Source organism: Callospermophilus lateralis, chromosome 1, assembly GCF_048772815.1.
Source record: "Callospermophilus lateralis isolate mCalLat2 chromosome 1, mCalLat2.hap1, whole genome shotgun sequence".
Classification (NCBI taxonomy): domain Eukaryota; kingdom Metazoa; phylum Chordata; class Mammalia; order Rodentia; family Sciuridae; genus Callospermophilus; species Callospermophilus lateralis.
In genome coordinates, this window is record NC_135305.1 from 195771036 (window position 1) to 195794506 (window position 23471).

The 23471-nt window shown below is 43.0% G+C and overlaps 1 protein-coding gene across 1 annotated transcript in view; it reads left to right on the plus strand.

The window, feature by feature from the left end:
* The window catches only part of Gpd1l (glycerol-3-phosphate dehydrogenase 1 like), a 53126-nt gene that overhangs the window by 23044 nt on the left and 6611 nt on the right, over positions 1-23471 (plus strand). The window contains exons 3-5 of the mRNA XM_076843158.1: positions 6585-6725; positions 8334-8472; positions 15264-15376. Coding sequence (XP_076699273.1) covers positions 6585-6725; positions 8334-8472; positions 15264-15376 — 393 coding nt within the window. The remainder of the gene's footprint in view (positions 1-6584; positions 6726-8333; positions 8473-15263; positions 15377-23471) is intronic.

Genomic DNA, 23471 nt, shown 5'->3' on the forward strand with positions numbered 1-23471 from the left:
CTGCCAGATGGTTTTACCAAGTAACACCACCATTTTATATGACCACAGTGATATACAAGAGTTTTTGTTTCTGTACATCCTCGCCAGCATGTGTTATTATCTGGCCTTTTAATCCTAGCTATCCTGGTGGGTGTAACATGGTTTCTCATTAATAGTTTTGGTTTTCATTTACCTGACGGCTGACAGTATTGAGCATCTTTCCATGTGCTTATTGACTGTTGGTGTACCTTTAGAGCAGTGTAGATTCATATCCTTTGCCCTTTAATAAAATTGGATTGTCTTTTTTGGTTTTTTTTAGCCAGGAATGGAACCCAGGGGTGCCTAACCACTGAGCTATATCTCCATCCCTTTTTAGTTTTTATTTTGTGACAAGGTCTTGCTAAGTTGCTGAGGCTGGCTTTGAACTTGCAATCCTCCTGCCTCAGCCTCCTAAACAGCTAGGATTACAGGCATACACCAGCATGCCTGGCTTAACATGCATTGCTTCTTATTATTGAGTTGTAAGTCATCTTCATATATTCTAGGTATAAAGTCCCTTTTTAGATATGATTCACAGTACTTTTTCTCTTCTGTGAGCTGTCTTTTCACTTGCTTGATGGTATCCTTTGAAGCACGAAAGTTTTTAATTTTAAAGTCCAACTGACACTTTTTTTCTGTCCTGTTCACACTTTCTTGCAAAGGTTCACATTCACTGATGTTTCCTTAGCACCTAGAATAGTCCTAGCATTATTTGTCATCTGACTAAATGCCAGGCATAGTAGAAATGGTGAAGAAGTACAAACCAGGATGAAGAGTTTTGTTTTGATGTTTTAGGTGGATGATAATGATATTTCCCATGATAATCCAAAGAAGAGATACCAACACTGTCATCATTTTTATCTGATCTCTTAGAACCATTAAAATTATTTCGAGCTCAAGTCTGTATGAATCTACCTGCAGACACAGTTTTGATAACTAACAAAAGTGACACAGTTAAGATAGTCTGACTGCTGTGGTCTAGGGAAATTGTTATTCTAAGACCTTTTTTATTTTTAATTTTTTTTTAGTCATATGTGGACACAATATCTTTATTTTGTTTGTATGTGGTGCTGAGGATGGAACCCAGTGCCTCACATGTGTGAGGCAAGTGCTCTGCCACTGAGCCACAAACCCAGTCCAAGACCCCCCTTTTTTTTAAATGACCATTTATTTATGGGTCATGGAGTTGGCATAATATCTGTTAATTTTAACTGGAAAGCTTCTGAGAATTGGAGTATTAGTTCAGTGGAAAGGCATGGTGTTAACTGTTTTCCTCCCTGGGTTTAACTTTTTTATTTTATTTTCATTAGAATTGCAGTCCTTAGTGGTGTTATTCAAATTTTAGTGTTCATCAGAATCACCTGGATAGCTTAACAGGGTTTCCCAAGCCCATTCCTAGAGTTTCTGGTCCACTGGGTGTCAGACCCGTGAATTTGTAAATCAGAGTTCCAGATGGTCTAGGGGTCGTATGTTGAGAACCAGAGGTATACATAACAAGTTGGCATTATTGATGTAGTACTGTGGAATCCAGGTGGCTTATAACTGTTTTTCCAGAACCAGCCCCACTTACCAATAGTGGCATGTTTTTATAAAAATCATCAGATGAGGTTGCCTGCGCCCAAGAATCAATTTTCTGCATGTAGAGCTGAGGACACGAATTTTACCTGGGGTCTAGCTGAAAGTGAGGTTAGGAGAACAGAAGGAAATGACAGTATTTTGAGCCTCTGCCATGCCCCAGGCACTACTCTGCTATGTTTGACTCACAGCACTGTGTTTAATCTGAATACCTGTTTCCCAGAGGATGTGGGTGAGTTTGTTCTTGTGTCCAGTCAGCAAACTGGTGACAGATCCGGGCCACCTAGTCCACAGCAGTCAGACTATCTTAACTGTATCACTTTTGTTAGTTATCAAAACTGTGTCTGCAGGTAGATTCATACAGACTTGAGCTCGAAATAATTTTAATGGTTCTAAGAGATCAGATAAAAATGATGACAGTGTTGGTATCTCTTCTTTGGATTATCATTATTATCATTACGATCATACTGATATGAGAAGGTTCATGGATTTGGGGGAAAAATGTTCATTTGAATGATAGCAGACATCTCATAATACTATATTTAAAAATATGTAAGGCTATCACTTCACTTCTACATTTTCAGATATTTCTTTCTTTCTTTGGTTGAGGGGGGGGGACGACTGGGGATTGCGCTCAGGGGCACTTAACCACTGAGCCACATCTCAGCCCTTTTTTGTATTTTATTTAGAGACAGAGTCTCAATAAATTACTTAACACCTCACCATTACGGAGGCTGGCTTTGAACTTGCGATCCTCCTGTCTTAGCCTCTGGAGCCGCTGGGATTACAGGATGTGCCATGGCACCCAACCATTGGCAGATATTTCCATAGGTTCAGAAAGCCCTGGACAGAAATGTACCAAAATATTGATGGTGATTATTTCTAGTTTCTGGGATTGCAAATAGTTCTTATTTTCCTACGTATACTCCCCTGCCCCCCATCCCCACAATTTGATCTAGTGTATCTGTTTATAGTTATAAATGAATGGAGATGCTTTTAATCTCAGTTTGCTTCAAGTCCATAAAATAGCATCAAGGGAGGGTCAGAAGGTTCATCTGCTAGGATAAGAAGTGGGTATGGCTCTGGTAGCTGCACATAACATGTTGACAATGCGTAGGAGCTTATTGAGCACACAAAGCACAGTGTAACTCCTCCAGAGGATATAAAAAAAATGTCAGACTTGTCCGCACAGACTTTATCAGTTTGTTTTCCATTATTATTATTTTTTTAAACTAGAGATTGAACCAAGGGGCATTTTATTACACCCAGCCCTTTTTTTTTTTTTCTTTTTTAATACCCAGGATTGAACTCAGGGTTGCTTTACCACTGAGCTACATTCCCCCAGCCCTTTTTATTTTTTATTTTGAGACAGGGTCTTACAAAGTTGCTTAGGACCTGGCTTAGTTGCTGAGGCTGCCCTTGAACTCATGATCCTCCTGCATCAGCCTCCCAAGTGTTGGGATTATAGGTGTGTACCACTGTGCCCAGCTTGTTTTCGGTGATTTTTGTTCATAGTTTTTTGGTTTTTTAAACATATTTTTCTAGTTGTAGATGGACATACAATATCTTTCTTTATTTTTATGTGATGCTGAGGATCAAACCCAGTGCCTCACACATGCAAGGCAAGCGCTCTACCACTGAGCCTCAGCCCCAGCCCCATAGTTGTGTTTTTAATATCTTGTATGGGGAGCACTGGACTCCTGAAAATCCGGGCGTTAAACAACCAGCTCTGATGCTCTGATGCCTTTGTTCTGATGTATTTGTCCTACTTGCCACTGACAGGCAAGCTCTGTGGTTCTGGGTTGTCTCTCCAAATATATTTCAGGGTCTTTAACAATGGACCTCCTTAGAAAAATTTTTGGCAGGAGGCTCACAAACTCAGTCACTTTTCTAAGCAGCAGCTTGAGGATGTTCAGAGCAGGAGGCAGGAGGCAGGCTTAGTAATAGATTTTATTCTGAAAGATGAGATTCAAACTACTTTGTTAGCTGAAGAGCGCTGGTTGTGAGGCTGTGAGGAGAACAATAGTGTTGTGTGAGTGTGCCGGGCAGGCCACACAAACGCAGCTTGTGTTGAGTTGCTTATGGCTTCTGTAGGTTCAACCCCAAGTGTCCCAAGAAGGGGAACAGAAGGACATCTTCACATGCTGCTGAGCCCCAGCTGTATTGTCCTGAAGGTTCTTCCTCCTGCAGGTTCATATTTGATTTATTTAAGAGGGAAATAAAAGAGGAAATCCTGATCGCTGGCAGCTTCCTTGAGAAAATTTTTGAACAAGGGGTATGGGAACAGGCCGAGTTCTTAAAAGTTGCAGATTTATAGGAGGCAAGCACATTTTTCTGATCAATGATCTCTCTCTCTCTCTCTCTCTCTTTCTTTCTTTTTTGTAATACGAGGGATTGAACCCAGAGGCACTCTACTACTGAGCCAGCTCTCCAGCTCTTTTTACATTTTTTTTATTTTGAGACAGGGTCTCACTAAGATGCTGAGGCTGGTCTTGAACTTGCAATCCCACTGCCTTAGCCTCCCTCCCAAGTTGCTGGGATTGCAGGTGTGCACCACCATGCCCAGCCTAAAGGATCCCTTTTGTTAGTTCAGGTCTTTGTAGTTTTAAAACACTGTCATTTATATAACCTGTTTTGAAGTAGCTGGCAGTAGGTGGCAAAGGGAATTCCTATCCCTATTTTACATAGGAAGTAAGCAAGGTCAGTGGAGCTAAGTTATTGCCAGAGGTTACACAGCTGGTCGATTGCAGGCATGTGACTCAGAACTTCTACCTCCTTTCTCTTTGATGGGGGCTTTCCCATTTTGTCATGTTGAAAATACCCCTAAAAGGAGAAAAGGGAGGATTGTGTGTGTGTGTTAGAGGAGGATGGGAAGTTAAAGAAACGGTAGGTCCAGAGAAGTAGGAATGTTTAATTGAAATTCAGACCATCAGGTGGTTCCATATGAGAAGCCAGAGTAGGGAGCATAAACCTCCACCTAACCAAGGGTAGTAACTCAAGGGGAAATGAGGAATCAGACTCATGGCAGAGGCTGTGGAGCGGGTACAGGCAAGGGCATGAGCTTTGCCTTTGAGGACTTTGTGGTAGGAGTAGAAACTCCAGGTCCAAAAGAACTGATAAAAGCAGATGGATTGCTGCCGTAGGGACAGGAAGAGAGGTGACCCTTTTCCTGCTCACCATGGAGAGTCATGGCTGACACCTCTTTAACATTAGACAGGCTAATAAGAGAAAAGCGTAACAAATTTATTCTGTATCATTTTATATGACACAGACCTTTCAGATTGAAGACCAGAAGTGCCATGGGTAAACTATGCATTCTCAATCTTAAGTTCAGTAAAGCATGGACAGTCATGTCCATATGATAGGAGCTGGGTATCAGGGTGCAACCTGTAATCCTAGCTACTTAGGAGGCTGAGGCAGGAGGATCACAAATTTAAGGCCAGCTTGGTCAACTTAGCAAAACCCTGCCTCAAAATAAAAGTGGTTGAGTGCCCCTGGGTTTGTTCTCCAGTCCTGGGTGGTGGGGAAGATTGGGCCAAAAAAGGGGGGTGCAATCTAATAATGGCAGAGCATGAGATCCAGCCAGACCTGTCTATTCCAATTCTTCTTGGCCTCTGTGTAGCATTCCTTCCTTTCTGGTACTGGGTCTTATGACCTACTGTCATAAGGTAAGTCAAAGAATTTCTTCCTGTCCAGCAAGGAGCGGGGAGCTAGAGTAGTATTTTTAAGGTCTTATGAATGACTTTGGTGAAAAGGGATTCTGGTTTCTTTGGCTGGCTTTGGGGAAGAGGTTTGTTGTTGTTGTTGTTTTGTTTTGTTTTTAAGAGACAGGGTCTCACCATATTGCCCAGGCTGACTGTGAACTCCTGGGCTCCAGAGATCCTCCTCTAGCCTCAGTCTCCTGGGGTGCCAGTTCACACTAGGTAATCTGGGTGAAAAGAAATTCTAGTTTTCTTGGCTTGCCTGGAGATGGGTGGTGAGATGAAGGGTGGGATACAAAGGAAAAGATCAGGGGGAAACTTTGCTTTTGAGGCTGCTTCTAAGACCTTCACTTGGTGGGGATCATTTTCTGAACCCCAGTATTGGTAATCAGTCCTGGTCACTTGTGGCTGCCCAGCCTAAATTACCAGTCTGGACAACACCTTTGAAGAAGAAAGGCCTTCCCTGCATGTGAGCAAGCCAGGAAAGCTTAAAGTGCTAAGCCTTGGGCTGTAATGAGCTCTGTGGGCAATGATCCTTTATGTTGCTGTTCAAACCAGCTTAAGCTAAGATAGAATGTTTGGGTTCTTGCAGCTAAAAAAATCCAGGTAGGGCTGTTTTCAGGTGCATTGGCTTAAAAAATTCCAGTGAGGCCCTGTTTTCTCCTCTGCCTTCCACAGAGTTGCCTTCATCCCCCTGGGAGCCTCTTGGCCTGGGTTCTCCTATTTCTAAAATGATTGCTTTCATTCCAGTCTTCACACCAGCATCCCACACTATTCCAGGAAAAGACCCTTAGCCAGCTCAGAAGAGGAAGGAAGCAGCTGTTCCCCACCAGCCCCAGCAAGCATCTGCTGGCTTCTTGTTACCTCTGTTTGACTGGCTTGACCACGGTTTAGGACCCTCCCTGGAGTGAGGGAGGGGCCAAATTTACCAAACTTTCACATTAAAATGTAAGCAGCAGCTAGGCAAGTGCCTGTAATCCCAGTGACTCGGGAGACTGAGGCAGGAGAATCACAAGTTCAAAGCCAGCCTAGGAAACTTTGCAAGACCTAGTCTCAAAAATAAAAAGAGGGCTGGGGGTGTAACTTGGTGGTATAGCATCCATGAATACAATTCCCAATATCTAAATAAATAAATAAATAAAATGCGATGAGCAACTTTTAAAAGGAAATTTAGGGGCACTTTTCCTAGAAAGAAAGGCAATGTCTCAGTCCTCCATATCTGCTAAAGGAAGAGGGAAAGAAAGCTTCCTGGGTAGGCAGAAGAGTAACTGTTCCTCCTCATGGCTGCAGGTTGCCGTCTCCAATCTCAGCGAGGCCGTGCAGGATGCAGACCTGCTGGTGTTTGTCATCCCCCACCAGTTCATTCACAAAATCTGCGATGAGATCACTGGCAGAGTACCCAAGAAAGCACTGGGGATCACCCTCATCAAGGTAACTGGTGAGCACACCGGGCAGGAAACTCACGGCTAGACATTGGTTCCCGAGAGGTCCCTTTCCCTCTTTGATGTGCTTGAGATGTGGGGCTGGAGGGAGGGTGGTGGCAGTTTTTAGTTTTTTTGTTTGCATTTTAAAAGATGCCTAAAAAGGTGATTTTTTAAAAAATAAAGCATACCTAGGAAGCCTAGTTTAGGCCAACTTCAAGTGCAAGGCTGCTTTCCTATGGTAGCAGGTGAGCAGCGGAGTGACATGAGGATGGCTGCCCTGAGGAGCCCTACTGTCAACCTGTAGCCCACTCTGGGGCTCAGCCTGCATCTGGGAGTCACCACTTTGCATTAGCTGGGAAATTGAATTGAATGGGAAATACCATTCCTGGGTATATGTCCTAAAGAAGGCTTTTTTTGTTGTTTTTTAACCAGAAGTTCTCAAACCACCCTCAGAGCTTCATGCATTTAATGGTGGAAAGAAAACCTTGTATTTTTATTCACTTTAACCTCTAACTGCAATGGACATTTAGAAACACAGCCAGTGTTTCAATAACAATATGTTCGCAGGACCTATGACCCTGTTGTCTGTTGAAGGGATTTTCACATCACTTTACAACAGTTTCAAATCTCTCAAGATGTTATTTATGCTTGTTGCTTCTTGGAAATTATAATAATAATTATTAGATCTGTCCTGACATCTTTTTCTAAGTATGGTTATAAAACAGTGCATATATTACTTGATCACAAATTTGGAGTTTCACAAAAAATTTTTTGATAACTATCTTAATATAATTGGCTCCCTAGGTAATCTTATATATTTTGTTTTTATGCATGGGAAATTTTAAAGATGAGCTTGTAAATTTCACCACACCACTAGAGGTGGAGTCCAGGACATTAAAAAAAAGTCATGAACTCCCTAAAGCGACTGTACCAGAATGTTCATAGGTGAATGTTTGTGAAAGTAAACTGGAATAGCCCACATGTCAGTCAGCAATAGAGTGGATAAATGAATTGTGAGCTATTCATTTTGGAATACTATGTAACAGGGAACAGAAGTAAACCAGAACCTTCATGTAGCCACCTGGGTAAATCTCTAAAATAAGAATGTAGCACAAAACAGCGGATCCCAGATGAACCTTGCAATTCCATTTATAGACTTTCGAAAAGAGGCATAAGGGCATAAAATTGCTCAGGGCAGTTATGTGTGACAAAATGATGAGGAGAAGCAAGGGCAGTGCCTACAGCATCAGGGTGGTGGTTCAGTCTAGGGGAGGGGAGGGTGAAGGCAGAGACACAGGGGACTTCTGGGATTTTTGGTCATGTTCTATTCTATTCTTTGTTTGTTTTTTTTTTTTTTTTTTTTTTTTGTGGTGCTTGGAGTCGATCATGTTCTATTTCTTAACCTGAGTGGTGGAGACAGGTTCGTGTAACTCCCTTCAGCTTACTATTCTTTAAGCAGTATGTATGCAGTCGGTACATTTTCTCATGTAATTAAGAGAGATTTTTCAAGTCGTGCATACACCATTGGCAATCTGAATCCAGATGACTTATAAAGCAATGACTCAAGCCTCTTTGATTTGGTGGTTCCCCTGCTAACTTCTTGACATCCTCGTAGGGCATAGACGAGGGCCCCGAGGGACTGAAACTCATTTCTGACATCATCCGGGAGAAGATGGGCATTGACATCAGTGTGCTGATGGGTGCCAACATTGCCAGCGAGGTGGCTGCGGAGAAGTTCTGTGAGACCACCATCGGTAAGGGCTGCCTGAGGAAGGGCCCCAGGAGCCAGGCATTTGGTGCTTGAGCATGTCCATTTCCACGTCTGGTGTTTTCTATAGTGGACTCTTCTCTGCCCCTCTGTATCCCTATACTGGACATTCAGTGGAGGGGGTTTTATGGAAGGAAGACATTCTGTGGAACGGAAGTCTTTCAACAATCTCCAGAATGTATGTCAGGCCATATGACCCCAAAGTTTAGACGCAAAAATGCAAGATTATTGGTACCAAGAAGCAGATGGCTACCATCATGTGGAGATCTCTTGGGCCTTTGAAACCCAGTTGTTTCTTTGCCCACAAATGCTAGTATCTGTGTCCTTGCTGATTCCAGTAAGAGTAACAACAATGACAAATTGGGAATGGTCCTCATTTCCAGGTGAATAAGCCAAGTCTCAGAGAATAGGTTAACCTGCCCCCAGGTCACATGCTAGTATAGAACCCAGGCTCAAATTTCGGTCTCCTATGTCCTGAAATAGTGACCTTTTTCTGTTCTTACACATTAGGAAGTGGAGACATTATTTTCACACTCTGGTGTGAAAGTTCTCATTTCCTTTAGAGAGGGCTTTGAGGGATCTCATGCACCTGTGGGCCATATTAAAGGATTCATTGTTGGAACAGTAATATTATTGTATTTTTAGAAGCTTTGCTTATAAAGGTTCAAGTTTTACCTACCACCACAGAACTTGTTTCTACCCTTGTCAGATGCACTAGTAATGTGATTCATGAGAAAAGGAAGCCCGTGAGAGAGATGCTGGGCTCTCTTGAATGAGATGGGGCATTGAGAAAGTGTAGCTTTAGATTCTCACATGTGTTCATAGGTAGGGCAATTAGAGTTTCATGGCATTTTCTCTTTTATTTTTTGGTGGGAATGGTGGGAGTACTAGGGATTGAACTCAGGGGCACTCGACCACTGAGCCACATCCCCAGCCCTATTTTGTATTTTATTTAGAGACAGGGTCTCACTGAGTTGCTTAGCACCTTGATTTTACTGAGGCTGGCTTTGAACTCTTGATCCTCCTGCCTCAGCCTCCCGAGCTGCTGGTATTACAGGCGTGCACCACTGCCTCTGGGCGCCTTTATTTTTTAAAATATAGGTACTTCACTGTATCATTAGGAAAAATAGAGGTAATCGAAAGAAAACCATTCTTTATTTTGTTTAACTTTCATTTGGTATATGAAAATTATACTTCTATTTTTCTACTCATGCAAACTATTATGTTTATCGTTAAGTCATGTACTGTTTTATAATTGCTTTATTCACTTAATATACAGTTTTTAAAGCCTGTTAATATACATCTTCATAGCCACATCATATTTCATCAATAATTTCACATTTGGATATTTAAAAGTTTTTTGAGCAACATTTTTTGAAGAGCAGAGGTAGCTGAACAGATGAAGAAGTACAGGGAAATTGAAACTTTCCCTCTGAAGGTTTGCTAATCTAGTCTGCTGAAACATACTGGCAATAAATTAACATAAGAAAAAGGATGTGGATGCATTGAACAGCACATACAAAATATAAAACTCAAAAGAAGGGCCAGATGGTTGAGGCTTAAATACCCTCTTTGTAGGGGAGGGGGGTGGTGTGCCAATTTTAAAGGGGGAGTAGGTGATTTTTTAGGGGAGAGACTGAGCCCAGAGAACCAACAGAGGCCTGGGATAAAGTTCCCCTGGGCTATGGGTGTAGAGTTTGATTTTCTGTCTCCTCCTCTGTGATTTAAGCTTAATCTTCCGTGGTTAATGGCATTTCAGTAAGGAGATTTGAAAGCAACTGTGTTCCTCTTTGGCAGATCCTGTCTTTGGATAGATGAGGGAATTATAGGGAAGCCCTTCCCTGTGTCATTGGTCCCCAGGTCCCTTAACTTTTAAGTCCAAAATGGCTTAGTTTGGGGGTATCATTTTCTAAACCCCAACAGAAGAAGCCAAGAATGGCCTATTCACCTGTGTAGGTATATAGACACAGGTTAAAAAAAAAAAAGAAAAATTCAAACAGTATGAGAAAGTGGAAAATAAGAACTAAGATTTTAATTTCCCATCAAACGCCCTCTTCCCAAAGGGAATTACTTAGCAGTTTCTAAATATCCTTTCAGAAAATAATTTATTTATACCTGTACACTAGTACCTACTAGTATAATTCACTATCCATATACTTAACTAGTATATGTATGTATGGTTTATTCTTTCGTAGTTAATTCTATTATCCATCTGCAAATTTAATATAGCCTGTGAAATGATGTAATTACTTTTTTCCCCCAAAAAAAGAAAACTGGCTGTTCCAACTCAATCCTATTTGCCAATAAACCTTTCCCAGTTGGTTGGAAATGACTGATTATTCGATTTTTCTATAAGCCTGGGAATTTAATTTACAGTCCCTGGTTTAAACCTTGTGTCCACCTGCATATTTTGGCAGGATGTTCACCTTCCCCAGTTCCCCCTGTCAGCTGGAGGAAAGTTTCTGGCTGGGTACATGAGGCCTTTTGGTTTGTCAAGACAGACAAATGCTCAGAAGTCACATCTCTTTGCCTTTGTTTTTTATTTGCCTAAGGCTTCTGTCTTCTCTGCGGGTTAGACTGTGCCTGACACTAGTGACCCAGTTACCAATCAGTCTGAGCTCAACTAAGCAAAACGTTGTAAGTGAGGTAGAACAGGAAGGTGATATTTTAAAAATTGCTTTATATAACCTAGATTTTAAAATGAGGAAATGTCAGACAAGCCCAAAGTAAGCGATGAGTTACAAAACAACCAGCCCACCCTGTTCAAAATGTCAGTGTCGAGACTAGGGCTGTAGCTCAGTGGTACAGCACTTGCCTAGCACGTGTGAGGCACTGGGTTTGATCCTCAGAACCACAGAAAATAAATAAATAAAGGTATAAAAATAATGTCAATGTTGCAGGTAAATGGATGGAGAATATCATGCTAAGCAAAGGCTGAATGCTCTTTCTGATAAGTGGATGCTAATCTATAATGGGGTGGGGGTGGGGATGGGAATAATGGAGGAATTTTGGTTGGGCAAAAGGGAGGGATGGTGGGACATGGGAGCAAGAAAGATGGTGGAATGAGATGGACATCATTACTTGAGGTACATGTATGACTGTACATATGGTGTGATGCTACATCATGTACAACCAGAGAAATGAAAAGTTTAGTACAATTTTGTACAATGAATTAAAATTCATTCTGCTGTCATATATACATAATTAAAATTAATTAATTAATTTTAAAAATGTCAATGTCATCAAAGACAATGAAGAGCTAATGGAGTGTCCCAGATTAAGACACTAGAGAGCCATGACAACCACTAGCTTCAGTGCAGAATCCTGCGTGGGACCCTGAGCTGGGAGGGATGGTTGCTGTAAAAAATAGCACTGGTGGGGCTGGGGTTGTGGCTCAGCGGAAGAGCTTTCACCTAGTATGTGTGAGGCCCTGGGTTTGATCCTCAGCACCACATAAAAATAAGTAAAATAAAGCTATTGTGTCCAACTACAACTAAAAAGTAAATATTTAAATTAAAAAAATAAAAAGACAGCACTGGGTACGGTGGCACACACCTGTAATCCCAGCAGCCCAGGAGGCTGAGGCAGGAGGATCATCCATTCAAAGCCAGCCCCAGCAATTAAGTGAGGCCCAAAGCTACTCAGCGAGATTCTGCCTCAAAATAAATATAAAAAAGGGGGGATGTGGCTCAGTGGTTAAGTGCCTCTAGGTTCAACTCCTGGTACCAAAAGAAAAAAAAGAAAAAGCACAGAGTGGTTGGTGAGACTTGAATATGGATTAGGTAGTATCATATCAACAGTGACTTCCACGTATCTGATAATTGTACTGTGATTCTCCAGATATCCTTTCTTGATGACCTTTGGTGCCAGCTAATTTTTAAATATGGTAGATTCAGAAATCTTGACCCACTGTGTCTTCTGTCAGGAAGAAGATAAATGGCACAATTTTGAGTGTCTTTTAGTTCTGTCATGGTGAGTGATGGTGCCCCCTTGTGGTAAGAGTTCCCTTTGCTCTTGGGGATTTACCTTACAATTTGAGACTTCGCGTTCCCAAAGGTTTTTCAAAGCCTATTATGTATCAGGCCCAGGAATATATCCAGGAAATATCCAGGAAACAGGAACTTCCCAGCAAACAAACCTGAAATCGTAGGCAGAAATGAGGGTTTGGAGGGAGTTTTATTAAATCAGTGGATGATCTCTACAACTTGGTGTGACCGAGGATTTTCCTGTCTTTTGGTTTATGTTCAATTTTAGGGCAACCCCTCACATGGCTCTTGGGTACTGCCTGAACTGTATAGGTGGCCTGAGTCCCTGCTTGCCACATGTGACTGGTAATAATAATAAAGTTAGTGCTTCCTTATTCATAATTAAAAAAATAAATTTTAAAATGTACATTTGAGAAAATGTGAGGGTGCCGTAAGTCAAGCCCATCTCTTACCTTTACCCATAGCCACAGAGGAGCCCACAGCCCCTGCCCATATGCATGGCAAACAGAGAGCTCACTTCTTTCTGCCCATTCCTGAGTTGCTCTCAGCCACAGCTCAGGCTTCCAGCTGCAGACAGCTGGATGAAAGTGACTTGAGAAGGGCTCATCTGTGGTGCTCATGAGCATCCCTCCCATTGAGCAGAGGTGTATGGTGAGGTAGTGGAGAGGCATGGTACGGAAGTAATATGCTATGGTGCCAGGGCTGGTTTACCAACCACATAATGAAACAGTGTTGTACAGAATCATCTAGAAGGCCTGGTGGACTGTCCAAAAAGAGGAAGAGGACAGCTTGCTCAAACTGGCACAGTGACAATATATGAAAAAGGCAAAATTGACTGAATAATCGATAACAGTAATGCCTGTAGAATAGAAAATGGATTTCCATCTATTAGATGTCGGCGTTTTAAATGTTTTATTATGGAACATTAAAAAAAAAAAGGTAGGAAGAACAATACCATGAACCCAATGTACCCATCACTCATCTTCAGAATGATTGATTCCTGGCCAGTCTTATTTCATCTACATCCCATCCTCTCTCTTTCCACCTCCCCTGGATGATTTTTACATTGTATCCCTTCTGACTGTAATTTTAATTGTTTGACACCTGCTTTTTTTTTTTTTTTTTTCCTGCCTTGGAGGTGTAGAGGTCTGATTGTGATGTTTGTTTATCGCTCATCTTCTCTCTTCCCACACCTCAGATGTGGCATAGCATAGAGTTGGAGCTTGGGCCCCGGAACCAAAGCAGCGTATGGGTTAGAATTTAGGCTGTCTCCTACTAGCTGGGTGACCATGGCAAGTTGGTAAACCCCTTTGGGCCTTTGTTTCCCTGTCTGTCAGTGTAGAAGAGCATAATCATAACCATGCCAAGTCAGCTGACTCCATAATCATCTTATGTGATCTTTGAGTGTTTTACAACCACAGCAGTTTTCATATGTGATTCTTCGCCACCATCCTGAGAGTGCCGAAGCATTTTTACTCACGAGGAAACTGAAGCTAGAAGAGGCTAGATCAAAGGTTTGCAAACTTGTCTTCCTGTTGGAATGATCTAGGGAGCCTCAAAAATTATGGATGCCTGCTCCACTCCAGAGATTGTGATTTAATTGGCCTAAGATGTGGCCTGGGCGCTGGAGTTATTAAAGATCCCCAGGTGACTATAATGTGCAAGCAAGTTTGGGAACTGCTGGGCTCCTGCCTCGAGGCAGGCAGAGACCAAATGCCCTAGTCCTCAACATGCTTTCTGCCAACTGTGTGGAGTCCTTGACTTGGGAACTGGAACTTGATTGGCAAGTCTTAGGACCCTGATTTCAGAGCCCCAGGGGAGGGTGGGTTTAGTGAGTCCCACCTTCACCCCATCAGCCAGAGTAGGTTTCGCATGAAGCTTTAGGTGTAAGATTTTAGTTTTGTTTTGCTTTTTACTCATAGGTCTCCAAAACAAGTAAATAAAGGTAAGTATATGACAACCACTGAACTTTCTGCACAGACCAGGAACTATCCCAAAGGAAGAGAGTATAGCAGGAACAAAAACAAGTACTCTTTGACTGCATTCCCATCTTCCAAAATTTAGGGGAAGCATTTGTATGTGTGTATGTGCGCACACACGCACGCACCCTCATTTGATACTAAGAATTGAACCCAGGGGTGCTTTACCACTGAGCTACATCCCCAGCCCTTTTTATTGTGAGACAAGATTTCTCTAAGTTGCTGAGACTGTCCTCCAAATTTCAATCCCCCTGCCTCAGTCTCCCAAATCTCTGGCATGCGTCACCGTACCCAGCAGGGAAAACAAATTTTAAAACCCATAAATGTTACAAACCCAATTTTTTTGGGGGGGGGAGTATTGGGGGACAGTACTGGGGATTGAGCTCAGGGGCACTCAACCACTGAGCCACATTCCCAGTCCTATTTTGTATTTTATTTAGAGACCAGGTTTTACTGAGTTGCTTAGCACCTCACTTTTTCGCTGAGGCTGGCTTTGAACTCACTATCCTCCTACCTCAGCTTCCCGATCCACTGGGGATTACAGACATGAGCCACTATGCCCGGCTACATACCCAGTTTTGAGAAAAACTCTATTCACATTCAATAAATTAAAGTTGTATGTCAAATTGTAAATGATGCTGTGGAATTACGGAATGTCTATTTTCTATTTCTGCTCCTATGCATTTTCTAAATTGTTTTGTGATCAACATGTTACTTTTATAATAACAGTCAGGGTTTTAACCACTATCAGGTGTGAAGATGAAGATTAGAGATTGTTCCTAATTTCTTTTTTTTCCCCAACTTTTCAATAGGCAGCAAAATCATGGAGAATGGCCTTCTCTTCAAAGAACTTCTGCAAACCCCCAATTTCCGAATAACTGTGGTTGATGATGCAGACACGGTTGAACTTTGTGGAGCTCTTAAGGTAAAGTCAGCCTTGTCATTCGCCCCAAGGAGAGGAGTTATTTGCCCAGGTTTGCATTATGGAATCTCACCCTGAAGAATGGGCTCTGTGTTTTGTGCATTCTTCCGTGAAGAATGGTGAATTGAGAGCTTTGTTTATAACTTCCTGTTTTGCTGTTCCTGTTCCTCACTTATTCAGGGTTTGCTTTTACTTGTGTATATGGGGAATTGGGATGTTTTGTTCTTTGGGGTTGGTCTCATTCCCCTTTGGCTTTCCTGGGGTCTCACCCAGGAGCAGGTGATTCCATTCATTCCTCTGTTTTGTCTGTTACCTTAAGCAGGAAACGGAACTTGCTCCCCCTGAATTCTGGGCTCTATTGGTTTGGTGGTTTGGCTGGTTGTTCTTTTCCAAGGAGGAAAAAAAATAGTCTGCTATTAAGGAGAAGTTTTTTTCTGAGAATAGTTTTATCATTGCCCTTGAGAGAGAAGAGATCCCGGTTAAAGAAACAACCTCAATTGGCCAGTGACTAGGGAGTGTCAGAGACAAAAATTACAACAAATTTAGTTATAGACCCATGGGGTTATGTTTGATTCATGCATTGGGGCAGCCAACAATATTCTATAAAATAGCAAGTGAACAGTGGGCTTTTGTAAGGTGGACACAGAATAATAGGAAAAAAGCTAGATTGAGCAACAACAGGTTACTTACTTTAGGTTTGTTTTTGTAAGTTTTAAAACAGAGATGGTTTCTTCCTGTTTTCAGTGGGGGAAAAATGTGTCTATTTTGGGATCTCTCTCCTTCAATTTTCAGTTTGGTGAAGTGGCATTTAGCACATCCCCAGCCATTTTTGATGTGGAACAGGATTTCCATTTTAGTTTGGCCTGGTCTGTGGGGCCTAGTGCAGGAGTTCAGTCCAAAACAATTTTTAAGTAACAAGAGGTAAAGGAAAAAATGTCCACACCTGGGCTCCAGACTAGCCCACTACTGCCTTTGAAACCTAGGTCATGATATCTCTCTGTCCTGACCTTAGGAAACAGCCAGGAGGCAGCTAACACTTCAGGTTATACCAAAAGAAAAAGTAAAAAAAAAAAAAAAAAAAAAAAAAGAGTTCTCAGTATGAATACCCTATTTGGTTCACTTTTTCTTTTTCTTGCAGTACTGGTAATTGAACCCAGGGGTCACTCTACCACTGAGCTACATCACCAATCCTTACAGGATTTTTTTCTTTCTTTTTTATTTTTTGGACACATGGGTCTCCCCAGGTTGCTGAGGCTGGCCTCAAACTTTCCATTCTCCTGCTTCAGCCTCCCTGATCGCTGGGATTAGAGGTGTGCATTACCATGCCCAGCTTGCTTCTCTTTCTTTCTAGAATGAATATTGTGTGTGTCTGCATCGTCAGGATATACAATGAGCATTTAAAAAATTAAAACCAATTGCAGACTTGGGCTCCCAGGCAGCACACTTACACATTTCTAAATGCGTCCATATTTCTAAATGAATGTGTGGGTATTCTTCCCATTATGTGCAGGCCCTGTTACGGCATTTAAGATGCTGGCTTCAGATGCTTTGTTTATTTTTGTTGCTTGGGATTTTTATGTGTTTTTAATAGTCCCCCATTAAGCTAATGACCACTTGACAGCAGCAGGGGGCATCATGAATGCCTAATTACTCAGCACTGGCCAGAGTTCCAGAGCTGTTTTTGAGTGACTGGATGTTTTTGGTGGTCAATGGAGAAGCTGTGAAATCCTAATCAGTACAAAGAGTGCTGGATGAAAAGATTCTAGATTGAGGGTTCTGGAAAAGCTTCTGCTAATGGGAGCCCTTGCTGGCCTTGTGTGTGAACTTAGAATGACTTTTCATTTTTCCTGGCAGGAAGCCTGTAAAGGGATTTGTTCTTGTTACCATGACAGAAGGTGATTGATGGGGTGGAGGCAGACAGAGCTTGAGGGCCACTTACTGGTGTTCCCCCTCGGGTACTCTTTGAAAGGAGATTAGCTACCCTCATTCCTATGGTCCTGCATTAAAGTTGGTATTTTTTTTTAAATGAAAAATAGATCCTCTGGCAGTTATTGCGTCTAGCCATTGTATCATACAGATAAGGAGATCAAGACCAAAGGAGTGAATGACTGGAGAGTGGCAAATATTGGTACAGTTGGAGTCAACATAGGTTTCGAGAACCGTAGTCCTGTGTTCTCTGGTTACTATATACAACTTGACTTTTCTGATTCGTATCTAAGAACTGTAAATAAAATGAAGCCCTCCTCCATCAGAACGTGCCAAAGCAAAATGACGACCATGTGTTGCTCTTATTGTGCAAATAGGAGTTCTCTTGGGTTTTCCTGATGATGAAAGTAGTCATATTCATTCTGTCTGGTACAACAGATAGGTAGAGAGAAGAAAGTTGAAATCCCCCTGCTTCAGTCTTCTGAGTAGCTGGAATTACATATGTGTACCAATGCACCCGGCAATACATAATCATTTTTGCACACAAAACCATGAGGTCATTGAACTTACTGAAAAACAAAAATAGAAACGTTAAAAGCACTCCTTATGTGGATAAAATGAAAAGAAAGTTCAAAGGGGCACAATATCTTTATTTTGTTTATTTATTTTTATGTGGTGCTGAGGATAGAATCCAGGGTCTCACACATGAGAGGCGAGTGCTCTACCGCTGAGCCACAACCCCAGCCCTTGAACATATTCTTTAAAAAAAAAAAAAAAAAAAATTTATATAAATGGCATCTGTTTTGACAGTGAATATTATCAAAAGACAAAATGACAACAAATTTAGTTATAAGTCTAACTGGATTTTTTTTTTGTGATTCATGAATATGGGCAGCCTGCATTCTACAAAATACCATGAGAGCTTCCAGGGGCAGGCCAGTGGGTTTTATAGGTCAAAACAAATAAACAGATCAACAGGGAGAAACCTGATTGGTTAACATCAGGTGACTTCAGGTTTCTTGTTTTTAAGAGTCAAAGCAGAGGCCAGGTATGATGGCACATGCCTGTAATCCCAATGGCTTGGGAAGCTGAGGCAGGAGAATCACAGGTTCAAAGCCAGCCTCAGCAACTTAGTGAGGCTCTAAGCAACTTAGCGAGATCCTGTCTCAAAAAAAAAAAAAAAAATTGAAAAAGGGCTGGGGATGTGGATCAATGGTTAAATGCCTCTGGGTTCAATCCCTGGTTACCCCCCCCCCCAAAAAAAAAAAAAAAGTTAAAGCCGAGAAATCTCCTGTTTTCAATGGGGAAACATTTTTGTTTCAGTTTGATGAAGTGGCATTTAGCATGAGTGACTCTATTTTGGTTTGCTCTGGTCTTTGGGGACCTAGTGCAGGAGATCAGTCCCAAACCATGGCCTCTCCTGACTATTTTTATGGTCGATTTGTACACAACAGAGCATTTCCATTCACCCCAGACAATACCATGTGTAGTCCCCACTGCCACACTTCCCGCCAGGCACCATTAATCTGCTTTTATACACTATAGTTTTACATTTTCTAGAATTTTTATAAGTGGAGTCATACAGTATTTATTCTTCTATGTCTGTCTTCTTTTTGTGGGCTGTAAATTTTAAGAAGTACTAATACAGAGAAGTACAAAACTCATAAGTGTGTAGCCGCTTTATCAGGACGCAGATGAAACTTATAAAAGAGATGCAAAATAATAGTGGCTGAGCAAGGTAGAAGGTTTTCTTTCTTTCTTAATATAAACATCTAGAATTCACATGACCAGCTCTCTCCATAGAATCCTAAGGGACCCAGGCTCTTTCAGCCTCCCTGGCGTATGGTCTTTGTCCTCATGTTCTAAAAGGGTGACTCTGTTACTCTGGAAGAAGAGAATAGATTGGGATAAGCCAGCCAACTGTGCCATGGATTCGTGGGTTCCTCCGTGAGGCTCTTCTGTGGTTCTGACTGTGGGGCATGGAGGTTGCTCCAGGGCACTGGCCGTGACGCACAGTGCTCGGCCTTGTGCCTGGTCTCCAGTCAGGGCCCGTCTAGACCCAGCCAGGCCTTTGTGTGAATGAGCAAAGTCTGCACAATTCAAAAGGATGGCTGCTAGCCGGATGTGGAGATTTAGGTTTATATTCAAATTAAGTAATAATTTTTTCCACAGAAAGCAATTTATTTATTGCTTTTAGAACAAATGAAGATGCTGTCATAGCTTTATTTATTTATTTATTTTTTATTTTTTTGGTGAAGAAAGTGCTTTTGGCAAGGCATATGGATACATACCTATATTCCCAGCTAACTGAGGAAACTGAGGCTGGAGACCAACCTGGGGAACTTAGCAAGACCCTGTTGCAAAATAAAATTTTAACAAATGATTAAGATGCACTTGCCTAGTGGTAAATAGTGGTGGAGCGTTTACCTAGCAAGGCCCTGGGTTTGATCCCTAGCACTGCACAAAAAAAAAAAAAAAAAAAAAAAAGTTTTAGAACTTTTCTAAAATATTATTTTGTCAGCTGAGGAAGTAAGCATTCAGTATAGAAAACTACCCAGAGACGAGTTCCTGCTGGATGACAGGGGTCACAGCTGTGTGGTCAGTGGTCCCTCTGGCCCGGGTACTGCCTTGCAGCAGGGCTTTTGCTGGTGGCTGACATGCTGTCAGGTGTGCCATCCTTGCCGAAGAGTTCCCTGTCTAGCACCTACTCTGGACTCCTTTTCACCACCCCCTGCCTGGCAGTCCTGTATGGGACCTTCTCATTAGTGACCCTGGACTCCTGGCCTCACCTCCATCCTCCTCTGGCCTCCATCTCCATTCAGCTCCTCGGGCAGAATGGGTAAAGGCCAGAAACAGGCAGCGGTAGAACTTCTGCTTTGGCGCTGTGGGGTGGTCCAGCACCACGTTACAGGTGAAGCCATTCTGCGTGACCTGGGTTGTCATCAGCTACAACTCCTCTGAATTCTCAGGGTACAGTGGCAAGACAGCTTGATGGAGCTCCAGGTGCAGGTGCTTGGCAGGGATTTGAACTTCCTGTCCGCATTACAGAGCTGTTCACATCAGAGTGTGCATACGAGCACCACAGGATCTGAGGCGATGCCACGGCCCATGTCTCCCAAACATAGGTCTCATCCACATCAGTCCGTGTCACACCGAGCATGGCAGGCCTGATGTTGATAGCCAACCCCATAGCGTTCCTTCTCTGGGAGGTGATCTCTACTCAGCCCAGGAGCTGCAGCTGATGAGGTGCCCTGGAACTTCTCCAGCCACCTTAGCCTGGGCACAAGTCCTCTGTGAGTTGCAACTGTATCTCTGGCCTTCCTTCTTGTGGGGGTGCACTGTGCTCAGGACTCCAACAGCGGCTCACTGTCCTCATTCCTCCACTTAAAAGTTTTCAAACTTAAAAATTCAGTTTGTGTCACAGTAGCCACATGGCAAAGGCTCAGTGGCCCCATGTGGCTAGAGGTGACTTTTTGGGTAGAGCAGATATAAAACATGATGTCATTGCTGAAACTTGTTTTGGACACTGCTGCTCTAGCTAAGGCAGCTTCATCTCAGGGTGCTTGCCTTGGCCCTGGCTAAGCATGGGGCCCTGGCTGACCTTGGCCTTCCTTGACACCTTGGCCTGGCTGCCTTATACAGGGCCCAACCTGCAAGCAGCTTGCTGTTTAGTAAGCCCACACTCTGCCGGTGGGGTCCGTGCTTCAGGAGCTAGCCTCAGGAAGAATCAGATGGATTGTTGGACTTATAGAAAATAGTGGATACTGATCCAGCTTTCCATGGGGTGATTCTTCCTAGGTGGGAGAGTGTCTGCAAAGCTGCAGGCATCTGACCAGCTCTCCGGTTTTCCATTCTTTTTGTGGGACGATGGCCATGGAAGAGGGCCCAGGGCCTGTCCAACCTACCCCAATTCAGAATTGCAAAAACTGCACTTCAAGGTGAACGATTGCCTGAGTTCTGCCATAAACCAGGAAATGGGCTTAAGCACGTCTGTCTTCTGAAAGTCCTGGTATTTTTAGCTGCCGATAGTTTAAATCAGATTTAAATGCACAGTGGGTAATGATAACTTTCACAGCTGAGCGATCTCCGAGGACATCTGCTCCCATGCTATTCAAACACACGCTCTCACTGGTTCAGTGTGTTTATTTTTCTTGTGATAAGTGGTGGAGGAAGAGGGCAAAGATTTCAAGAGGTCTCGTAAAGTAATTAAAGTGGGTGGGAACCCAGGTCCCCTGCTTCCCTTGATGGGAAGGTTAGTTATCTAGTGGAATCTTCTAGATGGTCCAGACCCATGTGCCCTGTGGTGAAGGGGTCACAGAGGGGCTGCAGGCCCCCAGGTCCCCTCATCTGCTTGTTCTCCTAGTGCAGTTGGGCTGGTTGGGCACAGGGTCTGCCCATACAGTGCTGCTTGGAAAGAGCTCTCCCAGTGACGGAGACTCCTGCCAAGTCTTTTCAGTTGAGTGGGCCAGCTCTTCCTGTTAGAAAGTTCTTACCTGAACTCCTAGGTGGCCTCTCTGTTCCTTTCACATGATAATAGGACCTGTCTTGCAGGACTGTTAGATTTAGAGGGGTTAATAATATGGGAATCTCTAAAAAGTCAGTAAGGTTAGCAGTTGCCATTCTTTCTGATTTTCCTGGTAAGTCTTTTCTCCTGAGCAGGGTGTGGGGGCAACTCCCCCTAGACTCGGAAGTGCAGAGGGGGAGGAAGGTCTCTCTGACCCTGGTAGGAGGGAGTGTCCCACGCTGTGAAAGCAGTGAGGCAGAGGGGACAGAGTCGACCAGGTCCCTGGAGCGTGCTCTGACTCCTTCTCTTGCCAGGGAGGTATTCTTGGCAAGCTAGGGAGCCTCTCTGAGCCTGGGTTGTGCCAGACAGGAAATGGGAGGATAGGTACACACTTCAGAGTCATCAGGGAAGTTAAGATGAGACTGCAGGCAAAGGGCCCAGTGCAGCTCGCTGTGGGCACTCCATTAATAATTCCCCTGCCCTCCTGTCTGCAGGAGCCCTGGGTTAAATGAAGTCTCTCCTACCTTCCATTCAGCCCATCGATGTTTCCTAGGGTGGGTTTGTCAGGTATCCGTGACAGAATGGGTTCTAGTGATTGGGATATGGTGCAGGAAGCATAGTTTCTGTGGTCTAACCATTAGGCTAACTACCCCTATCCTAAGCCTCAGCCCATTGCCTTGATAACTTTAATAAAGCCATTGGGCCTGCCTATCCACACTGCCTTGGAGCTTCTGCTGTGAGTGCCCCTGCCTGTCCTTTTGTCACCTCATTGCTCCAGTGTTCTCCCACTGCCTGCAGCCCCGGGGTAAGGCTACAAATGCTTCAGTTCTCCCCATTTTTCACCTCATCACTCAGAACCGATGGGTCACGTGTTTTAAGAAAATGTTATTTTTACCCGGCCCAGTGGCACATACCTGTAATCCCAGTAATTTCAGAGGCTGAGGCAAAAGCATTGCAAGCTGGAGGCCAGCCTCAGCAACTTAGTGAGGTCCCAAGGAACTTTTAGCAAGACCCTATCCTAAAATAAAAAGGGCCAGGGATGTAGTTCAGGAGTAAAGCACCCCCCCCGCCCCCGGCTTCAATCCCCAAATTAAAAAAAAAAAAAAGTATTCTTTTGTTAATAAAATATAGGTTCTTTGAAGGAAAAAAAAGGACACATTTTTATTTATTTCCCTTTAGTTACCAACTTACTTCGTAGTTTTTGTTTTCGGTTGATTTGTTTTGTGTGCAGTACTGTGTGATCGTACTGAGCTACATCCCCAACCCTTTTCATTTTGAGATAGGGTCTCTCGATAAATTGCTGCGGCTGACCTCAAACTTACAGTTCTCTTGCTTTAGCAGTGATTGCCGACTGCACCACTGAACGCCCAGCTTGCCTTATATTTTAAGATCTTCTAAGGCAAAAATATCTAAATAATCATAAGGAATTACTGAGAAACACGAGTGCAGTTAGATAGAGTCAAAAATGCTTGTCTTTTCCTGGCAAGGAAAAAGGAAGTAGGAAAGTGGACGGGGCCGGGAGCCAGGGAGCGATACTTTGCACATGCGGTATTTTTCCTGTGTTGTCAAGGGTTGGCAAACATTTTCCATAAGGGCCAGATAGAAGATGTCTAAGCGTTTTGAACCTTGGACTCTGGGGCTCTGTCATGACTTTGCATGTGCTCTGGC